The sequence below is a fragment of the Haemaphysalis longicornis genome, unplaced genomic scaffold (assembly GCF_048455015.1).
Source record: "Haemaphysalis longicornis isolate Haplotype H1 unplaced genomic scaffold, Haemaphysalis longicornis Haplotype H1 scaffold_32, whole genome shotgun sequence".
In the NCBI taxonomy this organism is placed as follows: Eukaryota; Metazoa; Arthropoda; class Arachnida; order Ixodida; family Ixodidae; genus Haemaphysalis; species Haemaphysalis longicornis.
The window spans coordinates 536,707-560,491 of record NW_027526343.1 but is presented as its reverse complement, the minus strand read 5'-3'; the positions used below and the strand labels follow the sequence as shown (position 1 = coordinate 560,491).

The following is a 23,785-nucleotide window of genomic DNA, read 5'->3' as shown; positions in this document are numbered from 1 at the left end:
GGCGTGAAGGTTATGCATGGATTTTTGTATCGCAAGTATTTTGCTCAGTCGTTTTGTCTTTAAAAGATGAGAAAAGTCTTTAGCAGTCTGCACGAAGTTGCTGCATGGTGGCGACAGAGCTTGCAGTCATGGGGAGGTTGATCAGATTCTAGTTTCCGTTTGAGAGAGGGAGGGTTGGAGTGCGATACAAGCGTACGTTGTGCCAGAGTAAAGCATTTAGGGACTCTGGTTGTGCTTTTGCCTGTGCTGGTGCGCCCGGGTGGGTAGGGGTGGGCGAGTTGAGACGTTGTCGGACAGCATGCTTTTCCTGGGCAAGGTGTGCGCTCTCCTCGCGGATTTGGGTTGCTTCGGGCAGTGTGTTCACTTCATGAAGTGCTTAGTGTCTAGTGCACTGCGCGTGAATTGTTGGGGAATGGGTAGCGGGGATATCTAATCTGCTTCAAGCATGGTCACTGCAGAACCGCCGCCAAACCTTTAATAACGCTGAAAGAGTGTCGAGGACTAAGAAAACACACAATAAAAGCAAATAATTATTCACTAAGACTTGCTGATAATACTTTTCTACACACTGAATTTTCTCACAGAGACGAGAAACAAAACCCTGCGCCATAAATACGTAGTGCTTTATTCAGTGGCTGTACACAGTCAAACAGCATCGGGAACAGTGCACTCGGTTAATTAGAAACCCGGTAAATAAAACGATAAAATACAATAATACAATACAAATCCAACACAATACAAATACAATAAAAACCGTACAGTCAGTCACCAATGCCACCCGAAGGCGCTGCTATGAGAACATAAAAACTGACAGAACATAGAAGGCGATTTGCAACAAGTCTTTAAAAGATGTCATTTACAACGAACATGAAACAAGGTTTCACGTAGGCTCCTCATTGTACAGGCTAAACGAATGTCCAGACAAACTCTTGGAGACTTCTCCGATCGGACTCCACTCTACCACACATGACACCAGACTGGTCGCATTGGGTTGTTTGACGGCCACGTTTAACCTCAAGCAAACACAACGGACATGTCATCATTAAGGGTATGAAACCTATACCTCCGCGAGCGCCCCCCCCCCCTTTACCACCCTCCTCTCCCAACCCATGCACGCAAAAACGGGCAACCTGTCATAAGCGGGTGCTAAGAAATGAAAGATACTGTCGAACATGTCGCTCGGAAAGCCCTTTAATCTAAAGAGTGATATTGGCCTTTACCTTTTGAACTGGGTAGTCTGAGCAAATGTCGAAATGTCAGGACCCTAACAGCAGATACCCACCTCTGTTTGCATCTGACCGTCTATGCAAATCCCCATTTTCTACCCGGCCTACACAATGCGCCTTAATGAGTATTCCATCGCCTGCGCCGGAACATGGCTTACACCCGAAGCTTCAAGTTCAGAATAGGGTGGCAGAATTCACTAACGAGCCCCAGGTGCGCTCTGCGCGACACTATAGAGCAATTGTGTACCTACCCGCGATTTCCTGTGGCGCGAACAGCAGAATGCTGCCAGACTCGTTAACGACGAGGAGCAAGGCTCCAGTTGTGTACTTTTTGGGACTCTGAGCCACCAATGAAAATCCATCTTCAGGGACGAAATTTTTGCTTTATTTTTACGGGACTCCGCAGTAGAAAAACAATATTTTCTGAAATTTGCTCTTCACTACGTGTGAACGCGTTTCCACTGTTATGTCCCGTTTACGCTATTGGCACATGCATAGAACGAATTCAGCAAATACATTTATATTTAACGATGGATTATCATGCAAGCAGGGCTTTTCCTCTGGCTTGTACACAGCACTAATTGGTGAAGTTTTCTCATTTCGTCTGGAGCGACAAACATCCTCGACAGCAGCTGAGCTTTAAGAAAGCAATCGTTTATTTCCTGCGCCTTGTTCCTCACCAGTGAATTATCTTCACGGACTCCAAAGAGGCTCTGCAAACTCTATTAAGGAGAAGTAAATTTTTGCCCCACCAAATCACAGCTTTTTACATCTCATACCGTGACCACATTGCTTGCTCTGTTGGACGCAGTACTGACAAAATGGCTCATGAAGGTTTTCTGCAAATACCGCAAGGTGTTTTTAAGAAAACATTAGCTGCACCATGGTTCCCCACTCTGTGGTGACCGAAAGCAACCGTTTATGGAATAACCTGCAAAATACCAGCTGCCTTTTACACGCGACTGACCCAGGCTCTGGAGACAGCTCCCTCGTAACCTGGAAAGTTACACCATCGTCTACGGCTGAACTTTGTATTCGAAAATAGTTACCTATCTCGCCTTGGAGCGATGCCAAAGCCTCACTGTGATAACTGTGCTTGTGTCGAAACAGTTGAACACATATTATTAGAATGTGCGGCCTGAACCGAGATCCCACTTCCTTGAAAACATGGAAGGTCTAGAACAAAGACCAAAAACTCTCAAGATTATTTTAGGACCACTGACTTGTCCCTCGAAGCAGCTCCAAGCTATAAGGAGTGTCGTCTCTAATTTGGGTGGTATCGGCCTAATTTCAAAATTGAAAATTACTTGGCCCAAGCTCGGAAGAAAAAACAAACGCGTGTATGTCCGACACCGCGCCTTAGCACCCGAACGGTATTTTTTAAGTGTTTCTCTGCCCAGTTCTTTCTCGGGCCTTTTACTCTTACATCCCCAGTCCTCAGCAGAGAAGCGTACAGGCGACTGTAAACGCCAGCAAACTTCCCTGCTTCTTCAATAAAGAGCCTTCTCTCTGTGTGTGTGTTGGCACCATTGAGTCTACTTTTTTACTCAAATTTCTATTTCGAGTCTCCTTTCTGGCAGTTCATGGCGTCTTTTTATATTTAATTTTTGTTTTCTCTCTCATTCTTGTACTATTCAAACTCTCCAACGTCCACCTCAAAGCATTGTAGTTATTCCCTCTGTGCTATCAGAGCTTATCTCCACAGTCAAAATTGCAGTTTCCTCTCTTTTTCTTTCTTACGCGGCAAACTCGCGTCTTCTTGCAACAGTTTTTTCGGTCTTACGAGAATAAAAACTTGCACCAAAAATGCAGTATAATGGTTATAGGAAAAAGTAAAGACAATGCCGCAAATGTTTCTGTTAGTTCTAATTTTTTTAACCGTCTGTAGCAATTTTTGTTGCAAGTTGGTCAAAATCATAACAAAAGTAGTTTTTATTGTGCCTCATTTTAAAGCAAATATATTAAGGTCTTGTCGTATGGTTTGCGGTATTTAATAACTTTATAAATAGCTTATATTTGTGTTTTTTCCTTTCCCTGACACTACGCGGGATTATGTGTTCCTTGGTAGCCTTTCCTTCTGAAACTATCTCCAGTGTAAGGTTCAAGTACCTTCCCTGAAAAGGCGAAACACTTTTCATTTGCTTATTCTGGGATTTTGAAGTAACACCCCCTATGCCGATGTATCCCAGCTATTTCCTAACGAGAGGTTTGTATTGCTTTACTATAACATTTTGACTTTTTTATATGCATAGTTTACGGCATCTTATGAAGCACAAATTTCCCATGAAACTGGTGCCGTTTGTTTCAAGAAATAACTTAAATGAATAGATATACTTACCTTCGGGTATTAAAATACGCCTAGTGTTTTTCCTTTGGCTAGGGAGACCATTTGAGAACATTTGTTTCAAGATTATGTTTCGATGTTGATGGATGAAGCATGTTTATGTGTCTATGTTCAGGTTCGCTACCATCTTAAATGTTATACCGCCTGAGTTCCGCAACAAAATAATTACCGTTCGCTCCATTAAACGTTTATTCTTTCTCTTTATTCGTCAGGAAAACTATAAAATATCACAAATCCATTCTAAGAAGAACACATGCACTGTAAATATCAATTGTGGGAAAACCAGCATTGTTCAGGAAAATCACAATGAAAGCACTTTTAATACGCTTATTACTAATGCCCAGTGTTTATGGCTTCAATGAGATGCTTCACAACACACACTTTCACTATAAACACCTTTGAAGGAAACAAGGTTTCAGCGCGCTTTTTTGTATCAAAGCAAAACTAAATTTCTATAGAAAAACCTTAGGTGGCCCTACCTATTTCTTGCAGAATTATGATTCGGATGATCACATATATGATTACCTTAAGTAAAAATAACAAATACAAAACTTCACGAACCGTTCTACAAAACTGCTTTATTCAACTGACTCAACATTATGGACTAAGGAGCAAACCTTGCTGCAATAAATGACATTTCACCGCCTTTAGCCTACTGATTCAGCATTCTCGTTTAGTTATTTGATTTATCAGCACGCCATCAGAATAATACACTGTATCGTCCACGGTCTTTAAAACACGACCTTTCACAGGCTACCTGAAAATGAGGGAGGGATAGCTGCAAAAACTGCTGCAGGTTAATCTAACAAGGTTCAAGTGGGACTCGTTAGCAATTCTTGAGATTGACTGTCCATTTTGTAACAACCGATATGCTTTAACAGTGTACCAAACGTCATTGTAGCCAACACGTCATCACAATTGCCTAATCGCAGACATTTCTATGGACACCGCAAAAAAAATCCCGAAATTAGCTTGTCTACCTGAACCACAAATCACAGTGTCTATAAAAGTAAATACGCTGATCCCGGGTTAAAAAAACAAAGAAGCACAATATACAACCTTAGGAGGAAAAGTTTTTGGTGTGAGGAAACTTTTGTATTATAGCATGTCTGCTACTTGCATTGCTGAATACCTGATACGTGCTGCTAACTCATTTTATTTGCACGTCCCAACGACTGAGTTCATGCTCACTCATCCCATTCAGGTGTGTTTTGTAACACTAGATTTTTCCGAAAAAAGCCCTCACTAGACCACAGCTGTCTGCTCTCTATATTCCAAAAAACAGCTGTCTGCAACTTTTGTGTAATACTGCTGGTAAATTAAGCCGTAACATGGCAACAAGATGCTTGAACACATAGTGTTAATAAGGTCTGCTCTTTTTAATGTGTATGAGTATTCTGGTACTACATGAGAATTCAGTTACCCCCAAGGCTGACAAAAACATCAGATCACCAGGACCGCATAAAAAGTAGTCCATCAAAACATGATTTCTCAATGATTGTTGCGATGCACGGTACCAATACAAAATATCTTTTACCACACTGTGGCGCTACTCGGTACTACAAAACACCATCTGAACGACTGTTGTGGTACACTGTAGTCATCTCCCCATTAAGAACCCACAAAACACAGGTATGCGCTAACCCATCAATCATCGGATAAGTTTCGTTTTAGCGCCTACACCAAGGTCCTCCAGAACGTCCTGGTAGCCACGAAGATGGTCAACAGGATCAGGAGATGGATCGGCCCTGCATGTGATAAAAATAAACGGTATTCGTGAAAAACCGGCCAAACTTGGCGCTTAAAGGGACCATGCAGACAAAATACGAGCTTGTTTTATACGAAAGATTTCGTGTTTTATATTGCCCCAGCGCTTGTCCGGCAGCAAACAATGCCGTATTTACGGAGAAATTAATCGTTATGCTAAAATATACATTCACCCGCCAGATCGTGCGTTGTTGCCCTAGAGTTGGTATACTGACTCTAGAGGGAAAGCGCGCCGCTGAGTCAATGCATTGGAACCGTACGACACACAGTGGCAGATATGATAGAACGATTTGAAGGTTGCCAGCTGAGCTTTTGCTTACTGAAAACGGCGAAAGCGATGGGTTGTAATCTGGTACCGTGCTACTGTGGCGTTTCCGCGTCCGGCTAGCGAAGCAAGCCGGAAATAATTGTAATATGGCGGACCGCTGGCCAGGCGGATTTTGTGTAGGCGGCATCGACAGCATTGAGCAGTTTATCTCCTGTGGGTAGGTAACGGGCGTGTTTTTGGTTTAGCGTGTGACTTATATGTACTGAGACTATTTGAACAAGATGTAGCAACGCTCACACAACACTTTCGCGCAAGCTCGAATGCGACTGATCGCATGCGCGAGGACGCCAAGGGATCAGCTGATCCGTACTGGGGCGCACAGAAAATGAATCTCCGTATGATCTCCGAGCATTTTTGCGCTGTGCCGCTTTATTTGCCATTCTGTGGCATTTTGCGAGTCGCTCAATGCTTTTCAAACGAAGTGAACTGTGGCTTTAGCTGCATGTAAAACCGTTATTGACACCAAAAAAATGTTATCGCATGGGCCAACGCTGATATTGCCGGTGAGTCCCGGCCCTTTGAAGCACAGGAACGCAAGAGCGCGGTCAATCGCAGGCCAACGGAGCGGCAGAATGCATGCCAAGGGAGTATGCGAAATACAGTCAGCAGCGTGTCCCGTTTCTCTTTCTGTCTGTATTCGTCATGTTCTAGCTGCTTTCCATCACTTCAAAGGGAAAGCTGGCTGGACGGAATGGGCAGTATTGAATGGGCAATAATTTGCCGCACAGAGCGCGCGAGGATAGAACATTGACTTATTATTGTAACTGATTAAAAACAAAACCGCATTTCTTTACCTGTTTTTTGTTCTAACTACCCGAAAGTTTGCTGCGCGAAAGTTCGAAGCACGGAGAGCTGTAAGAAGTTCCATGAATAAAACAACTGGAACCGAACGATTATAAAAGCTCCTTTTATTTCTCTTCCAACGGGAACGATCGCTGGCTGCCACTCCGTAGCCTGTATGAATTTGCGGTAGTCAAGGTCAGATCGGAATTGCTGCTCCGACGTCTATTCAGGAGCAATAGATAGGGTGCTTAACGTGAAGAAACGAATAACAGCCTCGCCAGCGCCCGGGGAGGCACTTGCTCAGCGCGTGGATCCGAGTTGTACCAGCTGTACACGTCTTGCACGCACGCAGATCTGAGCTGGAGACTGCACGCACACTGCGCAGGGCACGCGGAAGGGCCTTGCCAGTTCCTAGTACACTTAAAGAAAATCGAAACCAAAACTGAACTACGCAATTACACTTTGTTCGCTAATTATAGCCTAATTACACTAAAAGTTTTTATAGAGCTAGTTTTATTTACTAAGGCAATTATTTGTAACAATTTTGCTTCAGTTTTTTTGTTTTAGTTAAGTAATTACGGAATAACTTTTTTAAAAGGCTGAATACAATTGATTTGGCAACCATGGGAATTGTATACACGTCAGCGCTAACGATTCGTACGGTCTCGGAGCTCGCTTTATCCCTCTGGTTGTTGTGACGTCTGCCCTGTCATGAGGGCTTCCAGTGCGCCATTAGGCCCTCCAGCCTTGCTTAATGTCAGTCCTCCCAGATGGCGCTGCCATAGTCAGCGCGCGGACCGTTGTGCGCCTTTGCTTTGTTTTTGACCGCATTTGCTCCTGACATGTTTTTTTTTAAATGCAGAGCATTTCAGTAACTCACGATGTCACCCGCGTTGACGTCCGTAGTCGCAGTCCGCACCCCTCCGCCTACACTATATAAAAAAAAATACTATCCGGCGCCAGGTTTCGATCCCTCGACCCTGCGGGCGGAACGCAATGTACATGGTGCTCTTCCAACTGCGCCACAAAGCCGACACAGAATGGGAGGCTACGAACGCGCCTTATATCCTTGACTCATTCAAACTACGTCAAGAAGCTGCTGATACAACGCATTCACTACCACCAACTCCCCAAACACTAAACGTTAACGCAATACACCCACCCCCTATGCGACGCATTTACTCGAGTCCCCCTCGCGGGGAGATGGGCCCAATTTTTACCGTAGAAAGTAATCGTTTCGTGAAACATGCGGTGTGCTTGACCAACAGGTTCACGTAAGACAACGTCGTTTACGCCGATTGGCCAGTGTCGTGTAAGACAACTACGAAGAGGCGGGCTGCTGTGGAGCTAAAAAAAGCACAGTGCGGCAAACACAACCAGCACTGCGCATCGGTACCTCTATGTTTACGTCTATTTTCGTACCTTCAATTGTTTGCTCCAACATTCTTACTACGTTAAGATGAATATGCATTACATTTAAGCGCAAATAGCTCCTTCGGCAAGCTTATAAGCCCTGTCTCGTTTGCGTTTGCTTTTGCCTGCCTCATCCATTCACACAGCTGAGCATGTGACACATCGGTTCAGTTGCAGGAAATGAGCTAATGGGTCGCATGGCCATTCCCTTTTTCCCAATTATATAACTTATTTGAGCGAAGTGTGCATTAAAAGTAGTGTCGGTATGATTCTAACGTGGCAATCTTTTGAATGAACCAAACTTGTGTTTTGTCTGCATGGCCCCTTTAAGGGAGGGGGCCATTGGTTATCCCCCCTTTGCAATTAGCAGAAGTAGCATGTATCGGAAGACCGTCACCTACGCTTTTTTGCGAATCGACAACTTCTCGCCCAATATATAGAATCCCGGGTGGCGCAGAACGTAATGCTACCATGCTAGCTGCGCTGTTTTGTCCGCCAGCGTTCCTCACGCGTACGTGGTGTGGGTTTAAATATGAGGTGTGGAAATTCTGCCTAAGGCTGCCGACGTGGAGAGACTGTTTTTCGGGGGTAAGGTTCACACGAAGCTTGCGCTAATCTTGCCTTCCAGACGAAATAGAAGTAAGAAATCATACATTCCCCTTATTTTCGCAGGTTCCACTGAATAAGAATGTTAATCTTGTTTGAGAAGATGTTCTACACGTTTCTCATCAGTTCACTTGAGGCCAAGAGGTTTGGCACTGTAGCCACTCAAATCCTGTTTGCTCATGTGTTGTCACCACATGCGATAGGGACAGACGAGGAGATAATTTATCTTTAATGAAATTAAAAGGTTTATTTCTATGTAAAAATATGCCTGTTGTGTGAGCGTCAAGCATAGCTTAGCGTAATGGTCGCCGGGTCTGCACATGCTTAGGTGCTCAAACACAGTGACTTGGTAATATTATTTGAGGACCTACGTAAGAAATACTTCTAAGCCAAGTTGTGCGGATTTTTTTCTGCACGAGTAGGTGCACAATAAAGAACAGAACGAATGTCGGCAGATTTGTTCATGCATAAATTTTTCAAACTGCATGTAACTTTCATGCAGGTATTTTGTAAGGGCACCCTTCCAAAGATTGGCTTTCATGATCGAGGACTATATCCAAAACATACATGATCCAGTATGTTTTTGGTATAGCCCCCGATCATCGAAGCCACTCCTAGACCGGAGATCCGCCCATTCCAAAATGTTAACGGCATAATAATAAACACGCTTCGATTAGCTTTAACAAAGTCGTGTGTGCATGAGATTGGGGCCAGTTGTGAGGCCCAGGTTAATAAGCTTAAAGAAGTCGGCAACCACGAAAATTCCCCAGCAATGCAGAAGCCTTTATAGAAGGGCAAATAAAGATGTTTTTCTCTCTCTCTCTCTCTCCATTGGGCAAACCTGCGAGAGGTTAATGAAACTTCTCAAACGCAAACCGGACCAGCAGCAAAAAACAAGATAAAAGGAAGGAGAAAATAGCAGTCGTTTCATACGTGCACCACTTATCACATGGTATAAAGAATGTAGCAGGGAGATTCGGGGTAAATGTCGCATTCTATGTACACTCAGGCTTAGCCGTGTTTGCCCGGCCATACACAGAAAGATAAATAACAAACCGAAAAAATCAAAAAGATACTGCAGCATCAATCACGATGATAGGTTTGTGCCCTGTCGTACGGGTATTGTGTACCGGTGGCCCCTCGATTGCGGAAAAGTGTATATTGAGCAATCGTCTAGGTGTGTTAACACGCGCCTGCAGGAACAATTGAGTAATCTAACAAAGGACACCTCTTCCACTTATCAGCACACTGCCGATCATGTGGCTGCAAGCCGTGTTTTGTTGAATGTGACATTTTGTTCACACATAAAGACCAGCTGACACGAGAAGCTGTTGAAGCTTGTCATATCAACAAGAGTCGAAACGGATGTATAAGCCAGCCTTCTCTGACGCTGTACGATGAGGGAAAACTTTTTTAGATGCCCCGTAACTCTGTGAGCGGTTCTCACTCCTTTACGCGGTTTTATCAGAGGGTTCAAATTTCGTCGGTTTTCACCACATCAGATTGTACGTGTTGGCTCTAAATTTGTGTTCCTTTCCAATAGAATACCAGTTGCGAGTCAGCGCCCTTCTTGTTAATTTCTTCTGTGTCCCTCGTCGTTTATTGCACTGTTACATTACATCATCGTCTTTATGGCTTCACGAATTCGATTTCACCGTTGTCTACAAGAGCGGACACCACCACACCAACGGTGGCTGTTTGTCCCGCGTGCCTCAACAAGCGCAGCCATTTGACGATAAGCACTATGACGATTTCTTAGACGATTTCTTAGCTTCCATCTCTAACACGCTGCCCGGTGCGCTCGTGTTTTAGGAAGATCAAGAAAAAGATGCCAGCTTGCAGCCATTTTTCGCCTGCGCACAAACGTCTCACTCGCCGACTTCACCGTCCCTCGTCCGAGATGGTCTGCTCTGGAGACGGAATTATTCCTCGGGTGGTGCTCGTTTTCTGCTTGTCGTTCCTGAGAGACTTCGCCCTGTCGTCCTGCATGCTATGCACGACGATGTCACCTCAGGACATCACCTCAGTACGTCACCAGATGCGAGGTGTGCCAGCGCTACAAGCATCACAAAGTTCCTCCTTTACGGCCTCTGCATCCGATGGGTCTACCTACGTCCCCTTTTGAAAAAGTATGAGTTGACTTGCTTGGGCCGTTTCCCAAGTCGGTAGCAGGCAATCGGTGGATAATCGTGTGTGTATTATCTGATAGCAATGTGGAAATGACTTCTCTGCCATCTGCTACAGCTTCCGAGGTCGCACACTTTTTTCTGCACTTCATCATACTGTGCCATGCTGCACCCCACGTGGTTATAAGTGATCGCGGGCGACAATTCACAGCGGATGTGGTAGAAGAGCGCTTTCGTCTCTGTGGATCACGGTACTGACACAGCACACCGTATCACCCACAACCCTATGGCCTGACTGACCGAACAATTCGCAGACTGACAAAAATGTTGGCCACGTACGTCTCCTCGGACCACAAAAACTCGGACGATGTGTTACCTTTCATCATCAACGCCTACAATACCGCTAAGCACGGTGTCATGGTATACGCACCCTTCTTTTTTCTATACATGTGACTGCCAAGCAGCTTCCTCGACACTATCCTGCGCTTTTCTCTTTATGAAGATGTTTTTATAGCGCATACTCTCTGTCGTGCTAAAGAGGCACGTCGACTTGCCCGACTACGGACATTGACGTCTCAGGCGAAGGCCAAGGCACGATATTACCGACGACACGCACCAGCGTCGTACATTTTACCGGTCGACGCAGGTACGCAAACGTGGTTTGTCCCAGTTTTTATCAACCGACACAGGCCCTTTTCTAGCTGTGCGAAAGTTATGTCACCTGAATAAAGAAATCGCTAGAGTGACGTCGCAAGACCGTCGATCCCACAAAACTCAAGTTGTTCACATCGCCCGGCTGAAACCTTGCCAACCGCGACAACTTCAACTCGCTCGGTTAGCTTTGCCTCGCACCGGGGAAGTGTTACAGAGAGCTTCTACGAGGGATGTCTTATGGTTCACAAAGAAAGGCATTGGTCAAGGGCACTGTTGATGAGTAGAAGAGGAGGTTGAGGTTGGGTCTGGGCCAGCCGCCTCCCGATCTGTTCGCTCACCTGTTCCTGGATCTCATCACTGTAAACAAACCCATTTCCTCAATCAAGACTGTGTCAATACATATAGCTGCGCGGGTGGAGTAGGTGCCGGGACACGCAGGCGGGATCGGCAACGAGACCATTTACCCTTTCGTGAGCGAGACCGAGGAACTCCATCCCGACCTAGTGTTACCTGTACGATTCGCGCGATATTTCTCTGAACCCACAGAAGCCAAGGCCGCGGCCAGGCACGCATCCCCACGGTCGCTGCGGAAATAGACACCGCCAAATTCATCTCCACTGCCCGGTGAATTGCCATGTGTCGTGCAAGTGCTACTAAAAAGTCACGGGCTGAAGCCGCACTCACCCAGGATACGCTGGACAAGTGACGCGCCTATGTGCCAAAGTACCACCAGTATGCTGGCCACAGTAAACAACCTGTCACAGTTCGTATCTGCACCTCCTGCTCCACAAGAGCCACGCCCAGTGTGCACCACATGTTGTGGGAGAGTCCGGGTAACCATCTAAAGTATCTCCCGCCCGGTGCTGAGCGACCTCATGACTGAACACAAAGATGAAAGCCGAGAATAGACGGCAGACGCTGCTTCCTTTGTGGGAATTTGCCCGCTCCGCAGGCGTTGACCGCCGAATGTATCCTCTCAAACATCACCCCCGCCCTTTCTCCTTCTATTTTCAGGGCCCCAATGTGTGCACAATTTGGTGGGTGCCCTAACTGCACCTGTTGTTGTCAATCAAGATTTCATTCATTCATTGATTCTAACAGTGTGATTGTGTTATTTCGTTTGATCATTAATAAACCGCCACGACGTGAAACTTGAAATATGCCTGTACATTGTGCGTCCGTAACCGCTTTTGCTACGCCAAAAAAACTGGAAAATACCTGTCATGTGAGACGAGACTCCATCGTGCACTGATGCTCCATGAGGGATTCCATGTTTAGCAGGATCATCTGAAATGAAATTAAAAAATGTGGGTCGCAGTTACAGCCGACATAAACCACGCCGACAAACCGTCTTCGCCATCCAAACCAGGAGATAGTTCCGTGATAACGTTTACTGGCCTTTTACTGCACAAAACGTCTTTACAGCTCCGTAGATAACTTAAAACACTGTTTTGGCATACTTAACTTGCCAACGCACGCGAAGGTAGCTCACAGCCACACGCATTCTATGTGGGCTCGATTTTCAGAGGACACATCATGCACAATAGCTGCTAGTAAAGACAGCAGATAATAATACGTTCACAACACCACTTCGGGCACGCGGCATTAAACGTGACGCGAGCGCACAGTTGCCAATGTCTATACGCACTACAATTCTCACATAATCATCCTTGTTATTGGTATTACCCACATGTATTTACAAGAAAAAACCCCGCAATTCATGCAACAAATACTCGTACTGTTTCCTTAATGTACTTTTAATATTAAGTAGAACATTTAAAATATGACCGGTACACGCATAAGCAAAGAATCAGATTATTAAAACCAAACAGAAAAAGAAACAGGGCCAAGGAAACATGGGTTACAGTACCACAAACATTTTTTTCGAACACAAAAATAGTCACAAAAAATATTTCGATAGGCCTCAAGCTGTTTGCCATCACTTTCGTTTAGGCTATTGGTGTGCTCTCACAAAGAAATTCGCTGCCGTATATTTTAAATCATACCGAATTTTTGACCCTTGTTAATTATTGTAAATCTTGCAGCAGTACAAATCTGCATGTTCTCAAAAATGAACATGACCCCCTGTTTAGTGAATAGGAACATCACAAACCTAAATGAATCAGACATGGGGCCTCAGAAATTCGTCTTTTATATACTAAGAAGGCCGTAACTTTCGGTGCGTGCACACATAGTTATCACATTGTAAAATATTAAATGACCCTGCGTTTTACATGTCACTGCTGTATTTGTTTGTGCATGGGTTTGCGTATGCAAGTCAATCGTTTATCGAGCTGGTAGTTCCCATTATTGCTATTTTCACATCGAAGGAGCCTCTACACCACAGGGCTCACCATTTGTGTAGATGGTGCACTCATCCGAGGGCCGAGTTCTGAGACGAATGTTGTCACCCACGTAGAACTCACAAACTCCACGCTGCATTCCTTTGGCGGCGCAGTGCTGAAAGTGCTTGCATTCCAGTTCAGCCTGTTCGGAACAGTTTCTTGCACACTGGCGACTAGTAACATTATGAACTGTGGCAGAAGGGGCTGGCTGGTAGACCTCCCTAAATGGGTACGCTTTGTAGCCTTCAACGTCTCCTGACTTGCCTTAAATGAAGAAGAATAGAAAGAGCGCAAAAATAGTTATTAACGTGCTTTTTTAACATACGGTACTCCCCTCTTAAAGCGAGTAACGTTATAAGTATACGTCTACCCTTTGGTGACTGGGATTAATCATAATTCATCACGGCCACTTCAAAAGACCGAAATTCGACACACAACTAGCAGCCTATAACAGATTGAGGGTAAAGTTATGAATATGATATTGGAACTCTACATTTTGATTAGTACAAAAAGAGAATACCGTGGTTATCTATGTAGCGTATTTACACACAATCGATCGATGGTTTTGGCAGCAATTGTTACAGCTATAAATGCAACTGGAGAAGAACTGCGTCATGCTGGTTCTCCGTTTGTAAACATCCTGATGCAAGCCCAACAAGCAGCACACGAAATGTCAAAAATGAAACATCCCTGGGCATGCATCTTTGCAGTTTATTTTTATGTGTACCATGTGATTACGTATGTTGGTTGTGATAAGAAAGTACGGTCGTTCCCCTTGAGTATTCTATGTGAACCACCTTACTATTTCGCATCCGTGACCTGACACCCAGATTTTACTTTTAGGTTTGCGTCATTTCAACTGTTTCCAATGCTGAAATCCACTCACGGGCATGTGCTTCACAACGCACCCCCGGTCAAAATCTTTAAGCGACGTATGCTTACGTATAAAAATAATTCCGTGTCCTAGTTAATACAGATAAAGAGCTTCATGCATTTATACTTCCCAACACAACACTTTGTGTACAGGTGTGAAGCAACACCTCAGAGCACAATTTTTTTTTTTACTTTGAGCTCTGCGTTCGTAAAGAGCGTTCACATACCATCAATGCTTGTGTCTCCGGCTCCGCACGCAAGAAGCCATGTCAAGAACAGAAAAGCTGTCCCCACGAGTACAGAAAGCCTCCCCATCGCACGCCCGCTTGAAGCCTGCAAGGAAGCAAAAATGTGGTTGACCTTCCTTCCAGACAATTGTATAGTGCAATGGAAAATTTGAGCATCTGATAGGGCGAGCGCTGCAATAGGAAAATAAATTTAATCGTCGAAAAATCTCCCCTTCGCCAACATGAACAAATGCCGTAAGCGTTTGAACCGATACATTAGCTCTACTACTCTTGCTGCTAAGAACCTTACCTCCAGGCTACAGGGGACGAACAGTGCGTACCTTTAGGAGTTACTAAAGATAATTCAGAGCGAACCTTTATACGACACCAGGGTGCCTGGATGACCTCATTGCGGCGTCATAGCGGTTACAGTAGCCTGTCGAACCCGTTTTCCCCTCCAGATATATCTAACATGCATTTCCATTTCCCACGAATGAATCGCCAGCAATAATACGTGTGCGTAGGAAAGCATGCGTAAAAAGGTCTAGCGCAAGATGTGCGCTCTAGACGCGGACAGCGCGGGCTTGTCGGTGCCGGGCAATTCTCCTGTTGTGAAGGTGAGATAACAGACAACTTATCACTTGTAAGGTTGTCACTCCCGTACTACCTCTTCCTTTTCTCAATGGAAAGCTACTGGCCTTCTTATCGTTTTGGACAGGGATGGGCGATGCCAAACTGTTTTATGACAAACCCGGTTATCCAGTTATCCACCATATACATACCCTCCCTGCAAAAAACGTCTGCAAAAAACGTCTATAACCTGCTTCACTTTGCGAACGCGTTTCTCAGCGTTCCACGCGTTTAATAGCGGGAGCCCATAAAAAAGAATAATATACAAGAAATATTCAGCGCGTTTTCTTCCATAGCATGAATCAGAAAAAATAAACACGAAGAAGCTCTAGGCAGAGGGCCTCTGGTCGGTGCTAGTTGGTACATCATCGATGGGAATCAGCTTGAATAATAACGAACACAGCGCAAGAGGGAGATACACGACACACTGCTGTCGGGAGATTCACGAAGCAGCAGTGTTCATTATTATTCAAGCTGATTCCCATCGAAGCACTTGGCGCGCATTGTTTTATATAGCCCATCCCGAGAAATGGGAGAAACATTCGGCGCGTCGTCCATTCCCATTTTGTTGCAAAGCCTTTAGTAAGAGTGGTATAACAAAAAATTGCCCCGTATCTGCCCCTTTTGTTGCAAATGTCAACGTAAGGGGACAGTCTTTCGTCAACATTTGCCAAGTAAATGCCTCTTTTCGCCTTCACACTCACCTATCAGGCTGTTCCTCTCCCGTCGCGCCCACTCTAGATTTGAGCAAACACTCAAACGCTCTCTCTGGAGATTTGAGCACGTCGATTTAAATTTGCCGCGTTCTACTGGTACAGACAGGGTGCCTCGATGTCAGCGCTGCCGTACGGCGGAGACGCAAGAGAATCTAGGCGCCCTACTTCAACGTTTATAGAACCATGTCTCCCTACAACACGTACGTTCCAAGCAAAACGTCGAACCCATCTAGCTTTCGTAACTGTTGCCATTTGATTTCTTAAAATGCCGTTAGAAGGTCTAATTACGCGGGAGACAGCAGGCGACGTAGTGAATGTTTTAAAGCAAAGCTTTTCTACTTCTACCAGCCAACAGCTCCACCCTGGCGTGCGCCACAAGAAACTCCCACCCAGCCTGAATAAAACTACTGGCACAGCCAGGAATAGAACCTCGGCCCGAAGAGAAGCGGACCGAGAGCCTATCGTCTTAGCGACTAACCTACGCAAACACACATGGAGACGAGGAGGGGAGACAGACGCTGGTTTTGATTCGGCGGCCGGGGAGGTAGAGGGCACTTTTTGGAGGCGAACACGGAATAAGATAAATAGGAGCGCCGACTTCGCTCTCTTCGACGGACCGTTGAACTTTCTCGCTCACGGAGCACAGTAGAGATGGCGCGGGGAATGGCCGCTATTACCCAGTGTTCCCCGCGCGCCGGAGCCTGCTCACCCCGGCGGGCGCGATGGCGGGATCCATTCCGTCGGCTTTGTCGTCTGCTTTCGCGACGGATGTTTTGGGCCTGTTCTGCCACAGCCACACGACCATTGCGCGCTTCCTTCGCAAGGCTTGATTATTTTTTTTGACAGCTCTTTCTAGGTAACCTAGACGGGACGTTCTGCTCAGCACGAGGTCGTGGGTTCGATTCCCGACCTCGGCGGCCACTTTTCGGATGGAGGCGAAAAGCAAAAACGCCCATGTGTACGAGATTTCGGCGCACGTTAAAGATCCCCAGGTGGTCAAACTTAATCCGGAGCCCTCCACAACGGCGCACCTCATTGCCTTCGTTGCGTCGGCGCGTTAAACCCCTACAATCAAATCAAAAACCTAGACTCGACGGAATCAAGTGATCGTACGGCAAAGATACCTCACGAATTGGTTTGCAGGGCGGGAAAACAAAATGTAGAGACCACATACACACATCTGGCCGCTTGAGAGACGGTAGCTTTTGCGCACTGCTTGCCACGAATGGGACTCCGTTTTCTAAATTGGTGAATACAAATTCGGTTCTGTTTTAACAGGTATTACAAAAGGCGAAGGAGCAACTGGTTCTGATAAATAGCGATTACAAATGTTTCCTCAGCTGTCTCGCAATTCTCAAGCTTACTAAACTAACTAGTTTAAATCGGTATAAATGGGAGTCACCAAGCTCACATTCCGAATGGTTTCAGTGCCCGCGCTTGTGTCGCGTGGTGGTGCAGCCCCTAGCTAGCACATCAGGATGGCTAGGTTCCGCTGTCTCACCCTTCGAAAGACGCTCCTTTCCGTATTCTTTCTGCGGACGCACGGCCGGGCTACAGCGGCGGTAACGGGATTCGCAGGGGCGGCGTCCCGAACGCAGCAGCGTTGGCCACGGCCGGGCTACAGCGGCGGCGTCCGCCGCTCTAGTCCGGCCGTGGCGGACGCAGCTGCTTTTGGGACGCCGCCCCCGCAAATCCCAGATAACGGCTGGCAGAACCTCTGGTTCTACTCTTTGTAGAGCCACGTGTATGAATTCAAGTGGCGCCTCATTGGCAATTGTTGTGGGTGTCGTTTACTGCTTTGCTTTCCAATCGCCTTCAGAACGTGGATTGGAGGAAATTTTTTATGCAGTAGATGCGTCATTTTTGCGATAGCAAGTAAAATACTGCATTTTTTCTGGCAAAAATCCTGCATTCATGAATTTGTTGTAAAGAAACACTGCAAGTACCACTTATGCATGGGGTTTCTGCCTCATATTTGCGTAATGTTTTGTTCTTGTTCAACAATGTTGACAAGTATGAACATTGCCCCCGGACGTAGATGTTTAGATTTGCTTTGGGTATATAAGCACATTGTGCATCTTCTCTTTCACTTTGGCCGGGTAGCTGAATCAAGTTAGAGACAGACAGACAGACAGACAGACAGACAGACAGACAGACTAAAATTTTCGGGTTCAAGTTACCAAAAAACCGTATCATCTTTAAAACAACACAACAAACGAGCGTGCACCAGAAATTTTACAGGCACTTTTGATTGGCCCTGAGCTTCTGTGGAGACAGTGTAACAGCTGCATGAATTCACGATCTGGATTAAGTAGCTACAGGTAATCTGATGTGGACGTTGTACACTATAGTCGACATCGGCAGAAGGGCCGGCGACAAACCTAACAAAAATGTCCCGTGCAACTTATTTCAATCGCGATTTCAGAGAACATATCTACGCGATGGTATTAGTTGCGTACAAGTGAGCAAGACCGGTGGCCGGATTGGTATAGGCAATTTTTTTCAACAGGTTTCATCTCTTCGGCAGGGGTCCAGGGGCTGTAAAATATATTCCTAGTGTAACTGCGGTTCTCACCGCCAGCATGACCGGGACGGCTGTCATACACAACTTTGCCCTTTCTTGGCCTTGGAAGCTACCCCGAGAGAGCTCCTTTAGGCGTGGCTACAGTCAGGGTAAAAACACCGCAGCTGTTTAAAAGGTTCGCGCGGATTAGTGCTCCTTTCGCTCGAAAAACACTCTGTTACCGCAGTGAAATGACAGCGCTTCCCCACTTGGAATACTCTGTTGGAACTGCTTTACAAGGTTTAAGTCCTAGAAGCTAAGAAGCGGGTCTGGAATTAACCGTAAATTATCGGTGCTCGCAGGTATCATAGGTAATCATCAGTACAATCGGTATTTACCGCCCGACCGCTACATTTTGTGCGTGCAATTACAGTTCGCACTGCGATCAGAGCGAAGCTGGTGACGTTGGGGATTAAACTAAGCACAGCCTGACGGAGCGCACCGTCCCTACCTAACAATTTTTTGGCTCGCTGGTCCCCATTTCCGCCGTTTGCCACCATCAAGTCGCTATCTATAAAGGCGGACCGGGCAGATACAAAGTACTTGAACTTTTATTTTGCTCACTGCGCCTCACAAAATATTCATCACAGCAGCTTTTCGATACGAGTGCCTCCAGGACGTCTTCGGGGAGTACGAAGTGTTTCTGTTACATGTTTTGTAGGAGTGCCTGCAGTTTTTGCTTTGGGGAGGATTAGAAATTACTAGCACGTGCTTCCGCAGGAGGCAAAGTTACACTAAGAGCATTTCTTCCAAATCAGAATAACTACTCTTTGAAGTTCAACCTTCGGCTGTTGCTCGATAGTTGGTGCAGCTCAAGACTGCACTTGTGCAGCAGCCCGCGCGTATGACCTTCGCTGTTGTATTCGTGATACTCTATTTTTTGCCTGGATGACAGCTTGAGCCGTGAGAACTGCTTTCAAGGCTGCTCTGTGCTGTCGCCGTAATAACAGACAGAAAACTGCAGTATTTTGTGCTTCGTTGTGCTGCTCTGTTCAATTTAAGTTGGGGAGGGTAGTTACAGGTGAGACGAACTACTTTCTACCTGCTCTCGCAATCGCGTTTTACTCCTTAACCTACCAGTTGGAGACTGCTCTACAAAGTTACAAAAAATGTATTCGCATGCCTGCATCTAGGATCCCATCACAATTCTCAAGAAACTCACTGAAACTGAGTTAAATAACTCAGTACATGAAACCGACCTTTTTAAATGAGTGCTATTTCTGTTCGACTTTCGTACGGATGTTTCAGTCAGTTACCTCACAGCTTTTTCTTTCCACGTGGCTGTGTACACGTGCGCAACGTACGTCCTGGTCATAATGACACACTTCGATTGCAAAACCACTGCCAACGCCAGCAATCCAATGCCAGCAGTCGAAACGAGGGCAAGCACCTGGGCGACATCCGCTCGGAACACATCCACTCGAAAAGGGCAGGACCTTATCAGAACTTTCGCGGGCGAAGTTCACCACGGAGTGTTTTCACCTAAAGAACTGTCCTCTCAAGTCTATCCGTAGCCTGCCTCCTTATCACAGATTACCACCACTTTCATGTGAAGTGATGTATTCGAAATGCCGGTTAAGTGACATCACCTGTCACTTACGTCATGCAGCTGCACTTGAAAGGATACATGACATCAGTGCAGAAAAATGCAAAAAAATGCAAGAATTCTTCGCCCAATAGTAAACGGTAGCACCACATGACAACAGGGCCGCTCCGCCGCCCACAGCCTATAAATGTGAGAGCGCACAGGAGTAGGCACGTAACGCAAAACAGCGTCACAGTGGACATACAGGACAGCAAGTCGGCATTGTAGCCGCGCGAACGAGGAGAACGATTCGGCCAGCCTAGGAATAACAGATATTCGGCCTATTTCCATAATGAAGTAAGGAATGTGGGCGTTTTATTAATGATCCTCCAGGTGCAGAAAAATTCTGCGCAAAGTGACGCAAAACAGGAAAAAGGGGAGCAGCCAACGCACACGCTGGACTATCAACTTAGATAAGAAAATAAGAAACGATACAGCCCGCTAACAATAAACCGCAAATGCATCCGTAATGCTATTGGCAACACACACATTTTTCAAAACGTTGTCTTACTACCCCACTTTACATCAGCCATGTAGGGATGTGGTTCATTTATGAAGTACATGTCAGTTTCTAGAAAGGCGTGAATGTTGTCTCTTCCCCCCCCCATGTTTAATTTTGTTTCGCTTTTCGGCGGCTTCTTTATTTTTGGCAACAACAATGAGATAGCCTACCCACAAGGCGGAGCGGAAGCTCACTATGATCGATCACCTACGCGTAGAAAACTCCTAAGCATGAAACAACTGGCTACAGTTTCTTCTGCCTCGTCTACGCTTGTACACCACGGACTCTTCAGAACCCAGTTCTATGCTTCTCAATGCCCCACGAGGTGTTGGTTGCCACGACCTTGTGCCTCGTCCAAGAGTGCTGCCGCTTAGCCCGCCTGCGCATCCTCACATGGTATTTCGACATTATGCTGTAAATGTCTATGGAATGCGTTTATGGACTCCGTTAAGGAAACGCGATTTGTGTAGAAAGCTTTATGTCACGTTATAGCGGTCTATTTGTTATCGCGGAGTATGTAAGCAATGCGGCATGCGCCATTTCACGTGTCACACAGAATTACCGCCGGGAAAGCAAGAACCAACACGTGACGTATCGCCCAAGCGCTGCTGAGCACCTTTACGGATGGTTTCCCATGTGACAACAGCGTGCACGTCCTCGAGGGAAAACTCAACGCTGAATCCATAACTTCTGCTCAAGAGTCTGCTTGCTCTCTTCCATGAGAACTGGCCGACTTCACAACCCTTTATTCGTTTTTTTTTCTATTTTGTTTAACAACGCCCACCAAGCCACCATGCATGCAGCAATGGTTCTTTTAGGTCTTTTTGAAGCGTTACGTGGTCAGTGGGGTCATGGATTTTCCAATAAATCCATGACCCCACAAGTCGCAAGCAAAAGGCGCATGCAATGTGTGACGCATGAAGGCAAGTCATTATTATTATTTAAGAAAATAAGGGACCAAGAACGCTGCCTCGAAGCACACCTGGAGTAAAAGGGGATAGCGGTCAGGTATAATCATTCACTGGCGTGAAATGTTCACCCATAAAAAGGAAGCCAAGATAATGTTAAAGAATCTAGTCAAACGGCGGACAATTTAAAGATTAAATGGCAATGGGCTACATGGTCAAAAGGTTTAGAAAAATAAAAAACACAGTCAGTTTGCTAGTTTCTCTTCATGTTATTGTGCAAGTCAGTGGTAAATTCAAAAAACTGCGTATCACAATAAAACCCACATATTAACAATAGACATGCTGTAACACCTCATGGAGCGCCAAAGATACACGCTGTACACACCAAAAAATGACGCGGTGTTCGTACGCCCCATCAAACAAGGCTGCCTCTCCGGACCGCGCCCATCTTAGGCCCAAATGCGTGCGCCTCACCATTGCCTCCATCGATGGCCGCCCCAATGCCGCATCTCACTGCGATACCTACAAGACCATAGTGGGAGTGCTTGTCGTTAGCTGACTGCATGTACAGGCGGCTTAACCTACACCACCCAGTGCTTTCGAATCAACTTGCGACGACATTGTCTACTTGTTATTGCGAAGAGTGCGATCCACCCCATAGAAACTATTGTCATTGGCATTTCACGGCGTAGGAAAAAGAACCATCAGTGAATTCCTGCACCCAACCAACGAAGTACTGACTCACCGCCAAGAATGCGAATATGAAACGCAAAAAACACGCTAGTACTGACCTGTAAAAACAACTCCCACCTCCACGAAGCAAACTCCACAAAAGCACGATACGCGCCGAGCGACGTCCTAATGAGGCTCACAGTTGTCCGCGTCCGATAGCCTCATGAGCTTCGCAGCCTGGCCGCTGAGGGGAGATAAGGCGCTGCGGTAGAATGAGCGGTCGTCACAGTCGGATGCGCTGTGCACGCCACCATTGCTTTGTCCGGGAAAAGTGGGTCCTGCTAAACTTTTTTTAGGTGCGGAGCATCTTAGGATCGCACAATGTCAGTTCGCGTCAGTGTATACCATTAACAATCGCAAAAAATCTCACAGGCACCGCCTGGATTGGAGCCTGTGTCTGGTAGACCACACAGCGGTAGTGTCCGTCGTCTTATTCATTGGGCTACGACCGTGCCTTAGTACGCGCGAGTCAAACGGCTTACTCCCTGGCCTGTAACGGTGCGGAGTGCCTCCCAATGTCCGTCCGCGTCCATCCGTGCACACACCACCATCAAGCGAAAATCAAGCGAAATTTGATTTGAGCCGTCATTTGCAGTTTCATTCATGGATTATCAAGGCACAACCCACGGCATAATCGAGTGACGGTCAAGGCGCAAATCGGATGTCACTCGGGGCGCAACTTGGATGTCATTTTGAGTCCCCATACTCCGCACCCTCGCCATCATCCACAAACAAGTGGGGATGCTGCCATTTTTTACTATTTAGCGTGCAAGTGCGCGTTGTGAGATGCAGGAAAAAGTACCCCAGATAACGCACTGGAATTCAAAGGACATGCTAAGGATGTCCCATCCGGGAGGTTAGGGATGGCCCAGGGGCCTCCCAGTAAGTCCCAATAGAGTACCGAAAACATCCGAAGTGGAACAAGAAAAAACGTTTTTGGGATGTCCCTAAAAGGGTGCATATGGGAGGTTTCTGAGGCAAGCAACATCCGAATAGGAACAAAAACAGGAGCTCATTGGGATGTCCCTTGAAGTCATTTTAGGACTTCTTAGGGATATCATATCCATTTATATGTCGACATTGTTTTGCACTGGAGCTTTTACACTGGAAACACTGCTAGGACTCCGTAGAAATATATTTTATTTTTCAAATTTCGCAACATTGCACACTGACATAAAAAATCAGCACCACACACGAAAGAATATGATTCACTGACACAAAAAAAGTTTTCATATTTTTGTGCACAAGTTATGCTGCCCGCTCAGTAAGAAAGGGCACTTTTGCACGGAAAGTGAAGTATATCCAAACACACAAAGCCAAGGTAATACCCCTGTACCACGCTCACTTACAATTGTGGCTGACTCAGTCCTAGTCGAACATCCACTTCGGGAGTTGCTACTCGGCCAGATTCAGTCCCTATTGAGCTGAATCCCGCTTGCCGCAGTGTGGATTTTACA

General features: G+C 46.0%; 1 protein-coding gene across 2 annotated transcripts; it reads right to left on the bottom strand.

Annotated features, from left to right (window-relative positions):
- Window positions 1–605: 605 nt before the first annotated feature.
- On the bottom strand, window positions 606–22,464 carry LOC144177838 (uncharacterized). 2 transcript variants are annotated; one of them, XM_077705422.1, is made up of 5 exons: window positions 22,388–22,464; window positions 14,693–14,798; window positions 13,602–13,856; window positions 12,466–12,534; window positions 606–5,318 (listed from the first exon to the last, which is right to left on the bottom strand). In XM_077705422.1, exons 2-5 carry the CDS (start codon window positions 14,778–14,780, stop codon window positions 5,248–5,250), a joined length of 483 nt encoding a protein of 160 aa, XP_077561548.1. In that variant the 5' UTR covers window positions 14,781–14,798; window positions 22,388–22,464; the 3' UTR covers window positions 606–5,247. The 2 variants fall into 2 exon arrangements, with proteins under 2 accessions (XP_077561548.1, XP_077561549.1); XM_077705423.1 differs by lacking the exon at window positions 22,388–22,464 and adding an exon at window positions 18,284–18,415.
- Window positions 22,465–23,785: the final 1,321 nt, after the last annotated feature.

Excerpts from the sequence above, each read along its gene's own strand:
- LOC144177838 (XM_077705422.1), bottom strand. The coding sequence starts at position 14,780 with ATGGGGAGGCTTTCTGTACTCGTGGGGACAGCTTTTCTGTTCTTGACA. Across the intron at positions 12,535-13,601 it reads GTGCACCATCTACACAAATG|ATGATCCTGCTAAACATGGA; the intron begins GTGAGCCCTGTG and ends ATTTCATTTCAG. Across the intron at positions 5,319-12,465 it reads AGTCTCGTCTCACATGACAG|GGCCGATCCATCTCCTGATC; the intron begins GTATTTTCCAGT and ends TATCACATGCAG.